Source organism: Symphodus melops (assembly GCF_947650265.1).
Source record: "Symphodus melops genome assembly, chromosome: 9".
Lineage (NCBI taxonomy): Eukaryota > Metazoa > Chordata > Actinopteri > Labriformes > Labridae > Symphodus > Symphodus melops.
This window is the reverse complement of record NC_136699.1, coordinates 19331046-19346986: the sequence shown is the minus strand read 5'-3', so window position 1 is coordinate 19346986 and position 15941 is coordinate 19331046. Positions and strand designations below refer to the sequence as shown.

At 41.7% G+C, this 15941-nt stretch overlaps 2 protein-coding genes across 2 annotated transcripts; both read left to right on the top strand.

The window, feature by feature from the left end:
- The first annotated feature begins 46 nt into the window (after nt 1-46).
- On the top strand, nt 47-3762 carry eif4ebp3l (eukaryotic translation initiation factor 4E binding protein 3, like). Its single transcript, XM_079352750.1, has 3 exons — nt 47-491; nt 2175-2351; nt 3189-3762. Exons 1-3 carry the CDS (start codon nt 359-361, stop codon nt 3215-3217), a joined length of 339 nt encoding a protein of 112 aa, XP_079208876.1. The 5' UTR covers nt 47-358; the 3' UTR covers nt 3218-3762.
- Nucleotides 3763-8291: 4529 nt separating this feature from the next.
- LOC306829588 (cysteine-rich and transmembrane domain-containing protein 1) lies at nt 8292-14803 on the top strand. Its single transcript, XM_079352682.1, has 3 exons — nt 8292-8467; nt 11356-11669; nt 13887-14803. The coding sequence occupies exons 2-3, from the start codon at nt 11375-11377 to the stop codon at nt 13988-13990; spliced, it is 399 nt and encodes a 132-aa protein (XP_079208808.1). The 5' UTR covers nt 8292-8467; nt 11356-11374; the 3' UTR covers nt 13991-14803.
- Nucleotides 14804-15941: the final 1138 nt, after the last annotated feature.

Below are 15941 nucleotides of genomic sequence, written 5' to 3'. Positions count from 1 at the left end.
CCGCCCACATGAGGTGTCTTTAACACCAAAACGTGCGCACCTTGTAGTCATAGCCCCACGTGCCTCTCATGGCTCTTGCACAAAAACATCACGAGTGGTAGCTGCAGCTGTGGATGCTACAAATACAGCACATGGTAGCGTTTGGTAGCTGTTTGAAGACACGGACACCACCTGAACCAATCTCCGAACTTTATTGAAACTTTAGTTACGGGTCAGATCTGTAGACTTGGACTTTATCAGCAGTAATTAGTGAGACGACTACAACGTCAGCGTCCTTTGTCTCTTTTCTAAACTGTGATTGTTGTATTGCATCTTTGAGAACTTTCAAAAACTGTTGTCCAGCAGCAGAAAAGCCAGCATGTCGACAGGCACGAAAGAAGTGAAAAGCTGCCCTATCCCCACCAGGGTCCTAACCCTGAAGGACTGGTCCCAGTTACCCGACTGTTACAGCCAGACACCCGGGGGAACCCTCTTCTCCACCACGCCTGGAGGTAAACACTTTTCACTTCCTTTCTCTTCAAAGGCATAGCATTTCTGTTTCGTCTTATACTTTTGTTGCCTGGACGATATTGCCACCAACAAACTTATCAGAAAGACTAAACTAACGTCAGTAGCGAAATAATTTTTGCATAGGAGCAAACTCGAAGCTGTCGAACAAACACTCGGTGCTCAAAGACGAGCTCTCGCGAGATGTTGCAAACAACACAGAAACTTGCATACACAGCTGATGAGTGTCGTCTTAAAACAGTATTAAGTGTCCTGTCAGCAACATATTGCGACCGTATTACATCGTTAGCAGTTTGAGTTCAAAATGGGCTCAATGTTTCGAGTTGCCTGGTCTGCACAAAGACAGTTGGCTGACCCTCACCTCACCCCACCCTTCCCTTATTGTCAACAAGTTTGTTGACATGATAAGCGACGGCTGCGAATTAAAGTTGCTTCACATAAAAAAGTGTTAAAACACCATAAGCATTTTACGTTCCAAAAACACTGACGTTGACATACAACAACCAGCCAACAACAGTAACCCGTGGTTTGAGGAGGGTGTTCTCGTCCACAGCAGAGTGATTGGCCCCTGCAGTGGTGCAGGAGTTGGAGGCTGTCATGTCCCCGTTGCTCTCTGCTTTGCATTTCAGTAACAGCAGGGAACATTCTGTACGAGTAAAAAAAGGAGGAGGGAGCGGAAATGTCAAATGCAAAGGGGGGGTATGAGCAGCATTTCTCTTTAAATCAGACTGCTGTGGTAAACACTTGATATAGGATGTTGCAACACAGTTGTGTTATTCTGCTCGGTCTGCAGCACATTTCGCTCTTCTTATCTCATAATGTGTAACTGGCCTGAACTGCTTTTTCATGAAAGTGCCTTGCGCTCTAACGCTGCCCTGCTATGCATTGCTTGCGCTATAGCTTGCATTCCAACCCTCCTTTTCTCGCCTTGACTCTTTCTCTCTGCACAACCCCTTTGTCCAGGACTTACGGCTCACCTCTCGCTTCTTACATAACATATTTTCCTTTGCAGAAAGGTTGAACAGATACCCTACAGTTCAAACTCCAATACAGAGGCACAGAGCATTCCTAGGCTCAGACATGTCCTGGTCAAACTTATTACAACACAACATTTATGACACTGTTTTTGTCAGGACTTGGCCTAAGTCCAAATGGTGACAAACATGAGACATGTCAAGTAGATTTGAGACGTGGCCAGTTCTGTGAAGCTCAGTTTAAACGTTGCTTGAGCTGCCATCACTGAATACATACTATTAAGTCTGTTCATCTGCCGTCAACATTAAACTTCTTACTCTGTCAAAGAACAAAGCATGTGGCTTTAATCTCGAGGCCCCACACTTCAAAGAGAGAATGGCTTGTACTCTGTTTTCCAAGAACTTGCTGCAACCAGTGTCCCTCCCCTCTGTGCGCACAGAACCTCCCTCCTCCGTCTCAAATTCACTCCAATAGAGAACAAGTCAATCCCCAGTTGTTTACCTTTCCAAGAATCCAGTTTGCTTCAGAGCTAAATCAGCTATCGTTATTCCAGCATTTGTTCTGTAATGTTCTTTTTCAGAGCATTGATATATATATATATTTATATATATTTTTTTTCTCAGGTTTTAGGATTTCAGTTTGTGTACTGCAAGTCAAACACTTTTCCTTCTTATTGCCCCTCTTAAACTCAGGTACTCGCATCATCTACGACAGGAAGTTTTTGTTGGATTGTCGAAACTCCCCTCTTGCCCGTACCCCCCCATGCTGTCTGCCCCAGATCCCCGGGGTAACGGTTCCTGCTCAGCACCCTATGGGGAAACTGCAGGATCTAAAGGAAGAGGCAGAAGAGGACGAGAAGGATATTGCAGGTAAACACACCACTGTATAAATCCTGTTGGCTCGGAGCTTCACAAGCTTTTAAGCGTGGAGTGACTTTAGTAAGTAAACACACTTTCCCAGGCTCATTTGTGCAAACGTGTAAAGCCATGTATAGCATATTATGCCATGTCTAGGCATCTCATTTCTGAAGCACTTTGTCATTTCATCAATCCAAAATGCACCCCGAAATGAACTATTTGTATGCACTCCCGATAACGGGTCAACACAAACCTCTTCTTTGATTCTATTAAATTGAGACTTGATTTCCTGTTTCCAGCACCTAATAATACAACAGATATGTACAGTGTGTTTCCCCACAGTGTCTTGTCTACTGTTTCCCAATAAAAGCAGTGATTAAATCACTTGTGGGTGTTAAGACTTAATTTCAACGATAATTCTCTTGTAATTTTCAAAAAGTGGTCTGACTAAATGTGTAATTTTTGCTCACATGCAAGTTAAAACAGCTACTTATTGTAGTGTGAATATTTTCAGTCATCAATCTGCCTCTCTCCTCCTCTCCTAACACAAGACCTTGAGGATTAGGGCTGACCTGTTTTTTTCCTCTGGCACAGACAGTCTGGATGGGTAAACACACAGAACATGTCATAGGGTGTGAATTTGAGAGCAGCCCCCTTTTTAGTCAGGTGTTTGTTTTGTATTTACCCTTGTAGTTATAAATGTATGATAAGGTCTGCACTCTGTCATCTGCACTGCAGACAGTTAAGGTGTGGTTGTGCTCGAGGTGCAAACACACATGATAACACCAGCTGATTGTTAAATGTCTCCTCTCTCAATCTTTAACCGTTTCTCCTGTCTTTCTTCAACAGATGACAACCAGTTTGAGATGGACATCTGAGCTCCAGTATTACCTCCTATGGAGAGTTATTAGTTAAAACAACTCGAAGGTCATAAGTGACTGTAATGCATTACATATAAAGCTTTTTTTCACCTTTTTTAATGAAAGCTTTTGTGAGGAACCAAAAAGAACGAGACAACTGTAGGGTGTTTTGGACCCTAGTTAAGTGTGTAAAGCGCAGAAAGGTATAAGCTGCTTGGATTGGTTGCTTACTCATTTGGGAGCTGCAGCAGGATTGAAAAAAATCTGTTTTGATTTACATTTTTTTATCTTTTGTAAATAAGAAAATTGTTCCGTGTAGCCTGTTTTTTTAAGTTGGGGTATATAAGATTATTACATTACAACATGTAGAGTTATCCACTGCAGGAATTGGTAGTTTTGTCGTCGCCCCTCCAAGGGGATGATTTACTTGTTTTGTTTCAGTCAACAAGTCTCTGTTTCGAGGCAGCGGGGGCAAGGCCTAATAACTCAGCATCTGCTCTGTTTTGAATGGAGGGAGAGAGGAATTGTGAATAATTTTCAAATAAAGGCTGTTTGAACTGTCATCACTCTCGTGTGATTGTTTCATTTAATGCACATCATATTCTACCAAGGTCATGTTTAGGATATAGTGTTTTCCTTTATCTATAAGTGTCATGAACCATAACAATAATGTAGTTTGTTTTCTCTTATAGCTAAATGCTTACAAAAGTAAGTTGATATACCATTGCAACATTCAGTTTGTCGTGTGTATATTAACTTTTGCAGTTCTACTTTTTTTTTTTTTTTTGGGGGGGGGGGATACCCTATTTATTAATTAATATATAAGTATTCTTTTATGATTTTCAAAAAATGTTAGAATTCCTGTCCCTTTTTCATGTTATAGAGTTTATGTTTCATGACATGACACTTCTGTCTGTATTTAATAAGAGTATGTGTCGCTGATGTGCGCACTCATATCCATCTAAGAGATCCTGTTGGAAACCCTCTTAAAGCCTCTTGTGTAATGGAAAAGCATGTGTCCATACAAACCTACATGTGGGGCAGTTAATGGCTTGCATAACAGCCTCATGTAAAGAGTGGCATGTTTTTTTTGTAAACACCCCCCTCACACTGACAGACAGTTGGCCCATATGTGTCGAAGTGATTATGCAGTGAAGCAGTTGCTAAAGGCTATTAAGCATAAAGGTCAAACATAAGCATACTTTGTGTTACTATAGATGAAATAATCAACAATTCAAGTGAGTATCCATCAGAAGATAGTTGTTCATACATTCAAGTCGAACAAATCAAGATGTTGACTCATCACAAACTTTATCCTGATTCATCTGAAAAGTGCACCATTAGCACTTTGTGCTGAAGGCTGTCCTGACACATGCTGTTTATCCAGGCTCTCGATGAACGAGGTCAGGGTGAGGTATGCCTGCTTGTTCCAAATGCCGATCTTTAGATTAGAGATGTTGACTGTAGGAGCAGGCTTGGTTTAAAGGCTGAGGACAATGTAAGCCATAAGGCCAGACCATTTGAAAATTCTCTGTAATGTGGGCTGGGGTGTCACACTTTCTGCTGCTTTATCCTGGGGTATCTCAAATGGATATGAACGTTTGACAGTAACAGACTTATGCTGAAGCGGAGGTGGTTTAGATGTTTTTTAAGCACTGATGACAGCTCAACTTAAAGCTATTGCTGAACTTCAGTGCAAAATTCAGGTGGAAACAGAAAAGCGGTGTCAATGCTTCATATGCAAGTCTGTAGTGTCAACCCAGCTGTCTTATTCCCATGGCCTTGATAATGTGACCCCAAACCAGCTTGCATTGCATTTCATCTTATAACTACAATTTGACCTACATAGTGATTTATTGACTCTTTCAATAATGATTTTTTGATTTTATTGAATTTATTTCTGTGCAATGCACACAAAGTGCCAAACCCTGGAGGGTTTAAGAGACACCAAAAAAATCAATATGATGACTTAAGGCAGCTTTGAGCATGGTCAGTACAATTTATTCCATCCTTTTAATAGTATAGGCTACAAAGCAAATGTTCTACAAAAGGGTCACTTTGCCCTACTCCACATTCTGGATTACCTCTGTTCTGCAGAAGATTACATTTTGCCAAAAGTCAAGGTCAAACTTAATCAGCCTATTTGTTTCCACTTGGCTCTTTTTTTGTAAATGTGCAGTTTGACCTGCGTCTACTGTTTGAACAAGTGTGTATGTTTGTGCAATGTGAATGTTAGAACAGGGCCAGGTACAGGACATATACCTGCAATGTTGTTGTTAGGGGATATCCTGTTTGGCGGAGGGAGGAGAAAGAAAACAAACCTTCAAAATGATACTTGAATGCACTCAACCATCCTTGCTGTCCTTGTGCAAACACACAAACAAGCTGTCTGCGAAAGAGACTAGCATATGCACCCATGTCATGTACAGACTTAGAAAACATTACTCAACACTGTCAGATCTAAATTCCTTTACCTTCACCATAAGGCCTTCAGGCGCTTAAGGACAATTAAAAGAGATGGTTCAGTTTTACAGTACATAATAAGGTATAGGGATTGTTGACTGTACAGCTCGAAATAGCTCTCACATGACTGAAAGGTCAGATAGGAGGGGACATATGCACGTGACATTGTTATTACAGGTTTGAATCCTTTGGACAATATTGCCAGAATTGTGACTGAAAAACCGCCCCTTTATATTGATCGACAGGGCAGCATTGCTCGGCTGTATTTGTCATGAGCTCTCATTTGATCACCTTGTCCATTATTTATTTCTTATGTGAGCTCGTGTAAGGCTTTACACCCCTGCACATTATTCACAACATAGAAGAGTGAGCTTGTAATTTAGATTACATTACATAATTTCTGTCGAAGTTGGGCAGCTGTGGCCCAGTAATAAGAGTCGGTAGTCTCTCAACTACGCGCACAGAAAGAAGAAAATGAATCTTCTTGAGTGGAAACAGTCAGAGGTTTGATTGATTGCCAGTCACGTATGAAATATTTTTGTTTAAAACCCAACTACCTCAAGTAGCAGTGTAAATAAACTTCTTTCCAGACAAAAACACGACTTTCTGTAATCTGAGCTTTAAAGAATCCTGCTAAACTTGCTCCAAAACCTTCCTTTTCAACCCCCTGCTCCCCAAAAACTTTCCCAGTATGAATGTTGGGCTCTGTTAAGCTCGTAGCTGTGGCTATTTTTGTCAACTGCTCTTGCTGAAGCTGTTGGTACATGCTCAGACTGAATTGCCAGGGTGACGATGTAAACAGACACTCAAACATGGGGCCTGCTTGGTGACATCTATCATGACAGGGAGGGCACACTGAAGTTTGCAACAAAGGGCTAAGCAGTCCCATAGTACAGTAGTACAAGTAATCCTTAATCTGTATTGTCCTTATACAGCTAATAAAGACTTAATTCATTTTTAGTGAAAATGCTGACTATATTTTTTGTACAGTAAATGACATTAAGCAGATAGTTCTATTCTTATTGAATAATTTGCTGTTTACTAAGGAAAATCTGATATTCCCCAGAGAAGTCACTGTCAGTCAGTCACTGATCTGTCTTAAAACAGCAGCTGTCAGGCTATTGCAAAATATATCACCAGTAACAGTATCTTTCACCAAGATCTTTTCCATTCATAACTTTGTACTAGTTGTAAAAATAGGACCATGTAGCCTATATACCAGAGGTCAAGTACATGTTTCTCTTCGGGCACCGCTGTTCTACAACAATGTGTGTTTATGTAAGCGACATGTTAAACTCACTCTGCAAACCTTTTTTCTGTGTTTTTACATGGTCTAGTTTCACCTTACAGAATGGAGATATTTCACTGAAGGTCCCCCGTTAATGGCAGCTGTCATAGTGGCCAGCTGCTGGTATGCTTCATTATTCATACTGTATTTATCTCATATCTGATGGAGGAACTGAGATGATATTTCACAACTCCCTCGACCAACTCTAGCACCCCCTGTAAAGGTGTGAAATGCATATGTGTGAATCCAGGACTTAAGCGTTTATTCACATAAGTATACAATATAAGTATACTAGATAAGTATAATTCGATATAGTCTTCTATGAAGAAATTATGCTGTATATAAATATGTAAGTGTGCACACATGTCCCTCACTCTGTGTGTTGTGGTTTTGTCACTGCCCATCTTAAGATGCACTCACTGACACTGAGTCTAAGTGTCATGTGCTGAGTGGAACAGAGCCAATGCTCTGTCCTGTTAAAGAGAAACTAAACACATCCATTTAGGTCATTTTCTCAACACAACACTTCACATGAGACTGATAGAGTCCTGTGGTCAGGCAAATAACACATTGCTTTTTGAATCCAAAGCTTTTTGTAATAGTATTATAAAAATTATTATTCCAATGTTTAGTTATTAATTCAATTAAATGTGTAGAGTACAGTAAGTGTTTATGGGATAAATAGTTCATTTCTAAAAGAGTTACCTAAATGACCCTTAATTGATAATGTATAATGGAGGGTCTTGTGTGCTCAGTGGCAAAAAAAATAAAAATGCTGATAAATTCATTTTTGGAATCAAAATTCATTCTGCATAGGCAAATTAAAAAAGAAGTTTTGCGCCTGCTCAAATGAAAAAGCTAACAAAAGAAAAGACTGTGAGTCGTCTGACATCTGCTGGTAGAAAACCAGCAATGCGCCTAAACAAAACTTCTACTATAAAAATGAATGAATAAAAACATACAAATAGCTCTAATAGATTTGCTAAAATTCGGGCTTATCAATTAATAAACATTTAAATTTAATAATTGGTAACATAAAAGTGAAAATTGCAAATCCATGGAAGAAAGCTCCTAGATCATTAATCAATGATTAACATTTATTCCTCAGTCATCCTCCCTCCTTGTTTATGTGTCTTCAATCAGTGTAATCGGTGATGTAGTTCGCTGGTGTCTAATCATTTATTCAGCCACTGGATCAAAAGTCATTGCTTTTCCCTGACGTCCTTCTCCTGATCGCTCTGGATTTCTGATTGGCTGCTTTAGGCAGCGGGGCTGTCGCCGCAGCCAATCCCATAGTTTTATTGCTACCCGTACTGTTCCCTTTAAATGACGTCACGTCCCGAAAACGGTCTATATTCAGTTTCATACGCAGTCAGTGGTTTTAACTGTCCAGAGGGTCGCTCACTGCGGTAAAAAAAAAAAAAAATACTATTAATAAACGCTCAAGTCGGGAGCTGTTTCTTTCTGAATTGCCATAATTATTCCCTTCAGCGTACCGGAATATTATTCACTACAAGGTAGGTGGTCCATCATCTCCGTGACTCTTATTTTTGGTGTTTCTGAGCCTAGTCATCATAAACTTAGGGGGGGCTTGAAAACTAGACAGTGCAATGGTTGGTTGTGGCCTGCAGGTTCACCTTCTTTCTTTGTAAGTTGCCTTGAAGAATTCCCAAAATACATATCTAAAAAATCTACTGTAAGCGACTTAAACTTCGGCTATTAAATCAAATATGGTCATACGATGCTAACACATATCTAGCCTAATGGCAGAACTCGAATCAAGATGTTTAAGTCCTATTGATGTTTTGGAACAAAGACGGTAACTACACTGGAGATTATATGTATTTGGTTGTATGAATTAGTCATAATTTGGTTTGTTTGTTGTTTGTTGTTTGATGTTTGAGATAGATGTATTTTTAATTCTTCCTAATTAGGTCCAATGGGGAGTTGTAGTTTACCGTCAGCCTCTTGGTCTTGTGATGTCTCCGGCCATAAAGAGAGTACATAGGTTAGGTTGCCTGGTTACGTAGCTGCTGCTGTTCAACTCGTTTGGCTCAGCCTGTGTGCTGAGGCTGTTTATGATCTATCAGTAATATGAAGTGTTTCATGAGTCAACTCGGCCAACATAGACCTGCTCTTTAGGCCAAGCTGTTGAGGACAACACTAAGAGTTTGTGGAGTGACATTGAGTTCAAATGTGTTTCACTTTAATACGTCAGAGAACTTGTTAATCCATGCAAGGCCTCACATTATCCTGTCAGATCACAGTGTTTGTAATTTACTGTTATTATATGTTCACAACAGTTGATAAAAGAAGCCCTGAATTAATTTTACACGTTTGATTTTAGATTTATTTGGTGTTGGTATCTCTTGCTCTGCCTCTACCATGGTCTGTGAGGCATTTAGATTATTAACTTCCACCTGCTAAGAGGCTTTTCTTTGTTACACGTTTCATTCTGTCATTATATTAACATTGTGTAAATGAACTTCATTTGTTTACTGGGATGTAAAAAAATATACACTGTTCATTGGATTCAAATATGTGCATTCCTCCTCAACCTGTCTCCGCTGTTTGCTCTTTATGTTATCAGCATGATTCTGTTGTGGAAACATTGTCTGAGCTCACTCTTCTTATTCTTGCAGTCACAACAGGGGAAAAACAAATGAAACGCATGCAAATGAACATACAAACTGTGCTGTGAATGCAAGTCATTGCCTTTCAAATCATTTCTCATTCATTCTTCATCTGGTTCTGAACACTGCTGGAGCTTTATACTGGTACAATAGAGGTTACCTACAAGGTGAACTTTGACGCTGTAAACATGCCCATTGGTGTCCGATTACCGATTATTTGTAAGTCCTCTTTGAAGGGAGTTTTCTCAGCCTTTTTCCCCAGTAATGCAACACCACACAGACGAGCTGGAACAAACGTCGAACGGCAAACAAAAGGCTCCTCTGTGTCAACACCGAGAAGGAGATCCAATAATTAGCTTCTTTTACTACTTACACTGCTTCAAGGTACAATATAAACAAATCCTATGGGATCATTCTGGTTCTTCCTGTACATGGTAACCATAGTAACAGAGGCCTTGCCATCTGCCAGTAGCCTTAAGAACACATTCAGGTGGTGACTGTCCAGCCATCTTGTGATGAAAGCACTGCACTGCTGATTGGAAAAAAAAAAAAAGTAGCCATTCCTAAAAAAGGCTTACAAATGGTGGATATTCTCTTTTTTCTTTTCATGAAGACATAACTCCATAAACAAACACGTTGGCGACAGGTCTCTGTCTACTGATTGAACGAAACAGTTACTGTTTGTTTTTCCACTGACAGCAGATTGGATGTCGATGCAGAAGCTGAGCGCTGTTTAGATGTTTCTAGTGTACATATTCAGGAATCCTCGGAGGCCGAGCGGAGATGCTCTTTTCCGTCTGGCCTCTTTTCATTTGTTATGGCTGTTCTGCCTGAACAAATCCACAGATGAAGGCCATAGCATGAGGGCTGTGTTGGACTCTGGTCTTCTGGTCGTGTACTTCATGTGTAACAATAATGGACTTGTAGCTGATCACAAACATTTGTTGCATTGTCTTTAGAGTCGAGTGTGCTCCTTTTTTCTTACTTTGAGCATCGTCTAAATGGACCTGATGTTAAGACACTGTCTGGATAAGTAAACGCATCTTAAGCGTGGGAGATTGATCCAAAAGGCAACTAGAGCTTTAAAGACTTCAAGACTAAACCTCACAGTGACTCTAAAAAAAGGTGCGAGGTGTCTGTTTCCGAGTACAGAGTTAAACTAAGTGTGAAGTCACAACCAGCGAACGGCTCTTGTCTCAATTCACGAGCTTCGGCCTGCACAATGTGACCATGACTCCTCAATTAGTAACGTGTGCGTGTGACCGGTGAGAGAATGGTGCATACCTCGGGAAGCTTCTCACTGTTTTGTGATTGACCAGTGACTCACAAGACTGCCCTTACCACGTTATGATGTCTACAATGCCCTGCTTGTGTTTCTTATTTGGCAGCACAGACTTGGGTTTGCTTGGTTTCCATACATGAATCTGCAAATCAATGAAACAGGAGGTGGAAAAAAAAGAGGAAGACAACCTTCTGCTATGCACTTCTCTTTTCTGGGAAACAGTTGTGTCAGTTTCTTGCATGACTGCATGTCGTGTTCTGTCAGGACTCTGAGGAATTCAGAGCTGCATGTGACTCCAGAGGCTGATTAACTCATAATCAATTACATTTTCCACATACAATACCCCACATTGTACTGCTGTTCACGCTTGCTGAACAAACTAGAAACATGCATTCACAACCATAAAGAAAGATCTATTGATTGTTGAATAGTCTCACAGTATAATAATCAGTTAATTTCTCCTTTTTTTTTAATTTATTTATTTTTTTAGGTGATTTTTCAAGCCAGAGATGAATTTTGAGCAGCCTCCTCCGTACCCAGGCAGCGGCCCCACTGCTCCAGGCTACCCAGCCCATGGCCAGCCTCCTCAAGGCTACCCTGCCCAGGGTTTTCCTCCACAGGGTTACCCCGTTAACATGGAGCAGCCCAATTCAGCCTACCCGAACTACCCCCCCGGACAAATGGGCCCTGGAGGTCCTTATCCTAACCCAGGTCCTTATCAAGGCTATCCTGGACAACAGCAGTATGGCTGGCAGGGAGGACCCCCTCCTGGACCCATGTATGGGGAAGCTCCCAAAAACACAGGTGAGTGGTGACCAAGTGCCAACCTCCAGTGTCCAAAACTGAACCAATGTAATAAAACTGCAGTTCTTCGAGTGTCCGCTCCAGGCTTGCTCCAAGAAACTGATTTATGCTTGTTGCGGTCAGAGCGACAAGAACAGACCTCCTCAGTATTCTCTCCCATCTCTTCGAAGCCCTCCATTTTAAAGTGCCCAAACATTTGTTCGGCACAAAGTACTTCCGGGCCGTGCAACCAGTCATTGCTATGCAGTCCGCGCGAACCCGTCCGCATCGTTACACATTATCTTGGAGCGTGCGCGGCGTCGTCAGGTTTAAAGGGTGCACTCACACCAGGCAATCCAGCCTTCATGTGCACACACTGTACAAGGAGGGAATATGATAGATAGATAGATAGATACTTTATTGATCCCGAGGGAAATTCAGGCCGAGTTCAGCGGCGCAGGTGCAACGTAACGGTTCCAGCTTTGAGCTCATGGTTAGGTTGACTGAAAGTTAGGTTGAGACAGCAGTTCCAGCATGACGACCACCACCGTGCGGCTTCCCATTAAAAGATGGGTGACATCACTCCGGCTTCGTCTAGTAATATTTACAGATTTCAGTGGTAACAAATAAGGGAGGTTGTAATATGTGAAGACTTCCTGATAGCGTATGGATGGACTACGCATGAGCGGTGATAACCTCCGTGCCAGTCTTTGGTGAGTGTAGCAGCCTGTTGAAACATTGTCGACACACGGACACAGAATGAAACTGCAGCTCATCAGACGAGCTCTGTTGACATGTTGTTTGTGTGCAAACAAACCGTCTGCATAACTGGATTGAAGATTGACACGAGAGCTGTGTCGGGAAACTGATCAAGTAGAGCGGATTTTTGACTGAATACTCATCATAATGCAGTTTTTAGAGGAAGAGCAGGTCTGCAGTATTTATCCAATACTTCAACAATACACAAACAAGACATGTTGAGCACTGTTCAGATCACAAGTGGACAGATTAGGAGTGAAATGATGCTGAAACAGGAAGGATCAAATACAAATACTTTTCCTGAAAGCTCCTTCAGTGAGTGCAACCCTGAAACATGAATAAATGATGCCTGACTTCAAACACATGGTCACATTTGAAGCATGAACTCACTCTTATTTGTCTCTCTGATTAAAAAAAAAAAAAAAAAAAGTGTCTTCTTTTAGAAGTTGAGCGAGTTGTAAGTGTGGAGAGGAATGAGTGAAGGGGAAGGTTACGAGAAGACAAGCTAGTTGTTGAAATAAGAAACAACACGTGTCTCTCACGTATTCAAATGTGATATGCAAACTTCACACGTGAAAGCAGTGAGGTGTTACTGTCTTTAGATACGTCAGAGTGAGCGCTCTGTCATCAACATTCTGTCTTTGAATGACTAACACAGGCATATCATCAACACACTGATGGCTGATTGCTATATATATTTTTGACCATCAGAATCAACTAATTGCATTCATACACATTCACACGCCTCTAACAGGGGGAGCAGTTCAGGGTTCAGTGTCTTGCCCAAGGACACATCGGAACTGTTGCTCGCAGGAGCTGGGGATCGAACCCTCCACCTTCCGGTTAAGAGAAGACGACCAGCTCTACCAGCTGAGCCACAGCCTCCCTTGTCACACTTTTTTAAGTGGCCAGCTTGCGTTCCTTTAGGTATTGACTGGGAGCTGGTCTCCTTGGTAACACAGCCAGCCAAGGTACAGTACATGGTTGTTAAAAGCTGGCTGGAGTGTTTCCGTCCACATCAATGATTCATCACAAACACAGGGAAGAGGAGGTGTCTCTTTGACTGGAACAGGCGGTAAAGGTTACATATGATGAGCTGATTCATTAGGGTGGATTCACTGTACAGCCGTGTGGCAACGTGTCATTGTGAAAGCTCTCATTTCATGAGTTTGTTCACACCGAGAGGCATTGCTACTCAAGTGTAACGCTGTCTGATCGTGGCTCTTGGCTGCTATGGCATTACCATGGTGACGTGCCTCCCCTGATGAATGTAATTAGAGGAAAAATCCTAGCAGCTACGCTCACACTTGAAGCCTGTGCGGGAGTTGTGATTCTCGAAAAATGAAAAGATCTCTGGTTTCATGCAAGTTTACAAAAGGAGTCCCTTCCTGCTTTCTTTTAACTGTTCTCCATTCTTGTTTTCTTCCTCTGTGTACAACCTTGTCACCCCCTCCTCTCTCTCTCTTTCGTCCCTTCCAGTGTACGTGGTGGAGGACAGGAGAAGAGACGACACAGCGGACACATGCCTGACAGCCTGCTGGACAGCTCTGTGTTGCTGTTGTCTCTGGGACATGCTGACATAACGTATTCCCTGAATGTTGGCTCCCATTACCCTCTTGTCCCCCATTTCTGTGCCTGGAGCCCCATCACCCTGACCCTTATCTGCCTTACACCTCACACTCCTTCAACAACCCCCCTCCTCCACCCCCACCCCTTCCCTTACAAGTCTTATGCCTGTCTATATATATAAAAGCCTTGATCCCATGACGTCTCCTGAAAAAAAAAGCAACCTTTTTCCTCCTCAATGTGAAACCCTCAGCACTGTCTGACTGACTGACCCTGTGCAGGGGAAACTCTGTAGCAGCTTGTAACAGAGCTTCGAAGCAGAACCTGAACCTCAGGCTCCTCACTGAAATCTAACACCAACACACCACAGGCACACACTCCCACCATCTTGGCTACACAATAACACTCACACACACACACACACACACACACACACACACACACACACACACACACACACACACACGCGCACACACACAGTGTACTTGGATCTCAGGCTCATCTAGTGTGAGGCTCTTTGGCACTTTATGATGATTACCTCTGTAAGATATTACTCCTGCCTTCCCTCTCAGCCATCTCGAACCCTCCCTGTCCGCACATTCAGCTACCGCTACTCCCTGTCGCCAAGGACAACCCCGTGTCCCGGGCCCTCGATTTGTCACAGGCCACCAAGACCCTGGTTGTCATTCAGCCTCAGGGCGCCCTTAAGAAGCTGATGCTTGAAATGTATCCCTTTCATTTGCACGGAAGCAGTTTTTTGTTTTTTTTTGCAGATGTTTGTCTTCAAGTGAAATCATATAACAATAAATGGAATGCATTTTTGATGACGACAGTGATTCACGTTTGATTACTGTTCACATTCGATGGCCTCGATGTTCCTTATTTTCATGGTGATCTTGAAAAACGTTATTCCAATATTATTTTTCTTACATACCTTCGAGATAAAACTGAAAATGTGAAAAAAGATTGTGATTGCTTAAAAAAACGTGTTAAATGCCTTGTTTTGCTTAAATAAGAATCTTGCATTAAAATAATTTATTCCCATTACATAACGTGCTTTTGTCGTTTGTGTTTCTTTGGGGGAAAGGAAGAGTGTGTGTGTGTGTGTGTGTGTGTGTGTGTGTGTGTGTGCGTGTGTGTGTGTGCGTGCGTGTGTGTGTGTGTGTGGGAGGTTCAAGGGGAGTCAGGAGCATAGATCAGTGCACTGGGGCCGGGCCGTATCCATTCGACTATTTTTAACACGGCAGGCAGCGACATGGCTCCCTGCCTGATGCACAACACTCTGTTTCCTTAAAGTGAAACTAAAGCAATGAAGTGACTCCTGGAAAAGTTTTACAGTCCTACTTGTACAGGCCTCGTGAGCTTCTACAGCACAGACTGAAACATCCTGGAAAAGCATTTTCGATAACAAAAAGGTCACTATGAAATCAAATGGTTTGCAGAATCATCTCAGACGATCATCAGTCAGTCTGAAATCTAATGAAAACCTACACTGAACAACTACAACCTTAAAGCATTTTCTTTTTACTTTTTACTTTACACAGCATTCTGACTAATGAGTAGTTTTATGTCAGCACATTAAAATAGTTTTCATTGCTCATAAACCTGCAGTTTCATTTAGCTTGAAAACCTGCAATACTTAAATTGGCTACTTGGGGGCACTGTAAGCAAACGGAACCTGTTATATAGACAGCCTGCTTTAAACACAACCCTAACACAATTACACAGCCAGCAGATAGGTTGCATCATAAATGTTCATTTGCTATACTGTTTATGTCAGATGTTAAAGGCTTCTCTTTGTTCACTGCTAGTTTCCTTTGTTTTGGATCTCTCATGTTGGAATATTTTGCCTGAAAACAGTAACGAGAGCTGTGGGACCTGCAAGGATGGTGTGGGAATTCTCCATGTGGTTCTTAACTCATGGGACTCTGTAAACATAATACCATGACAGATAGATCTTTTAAAAAT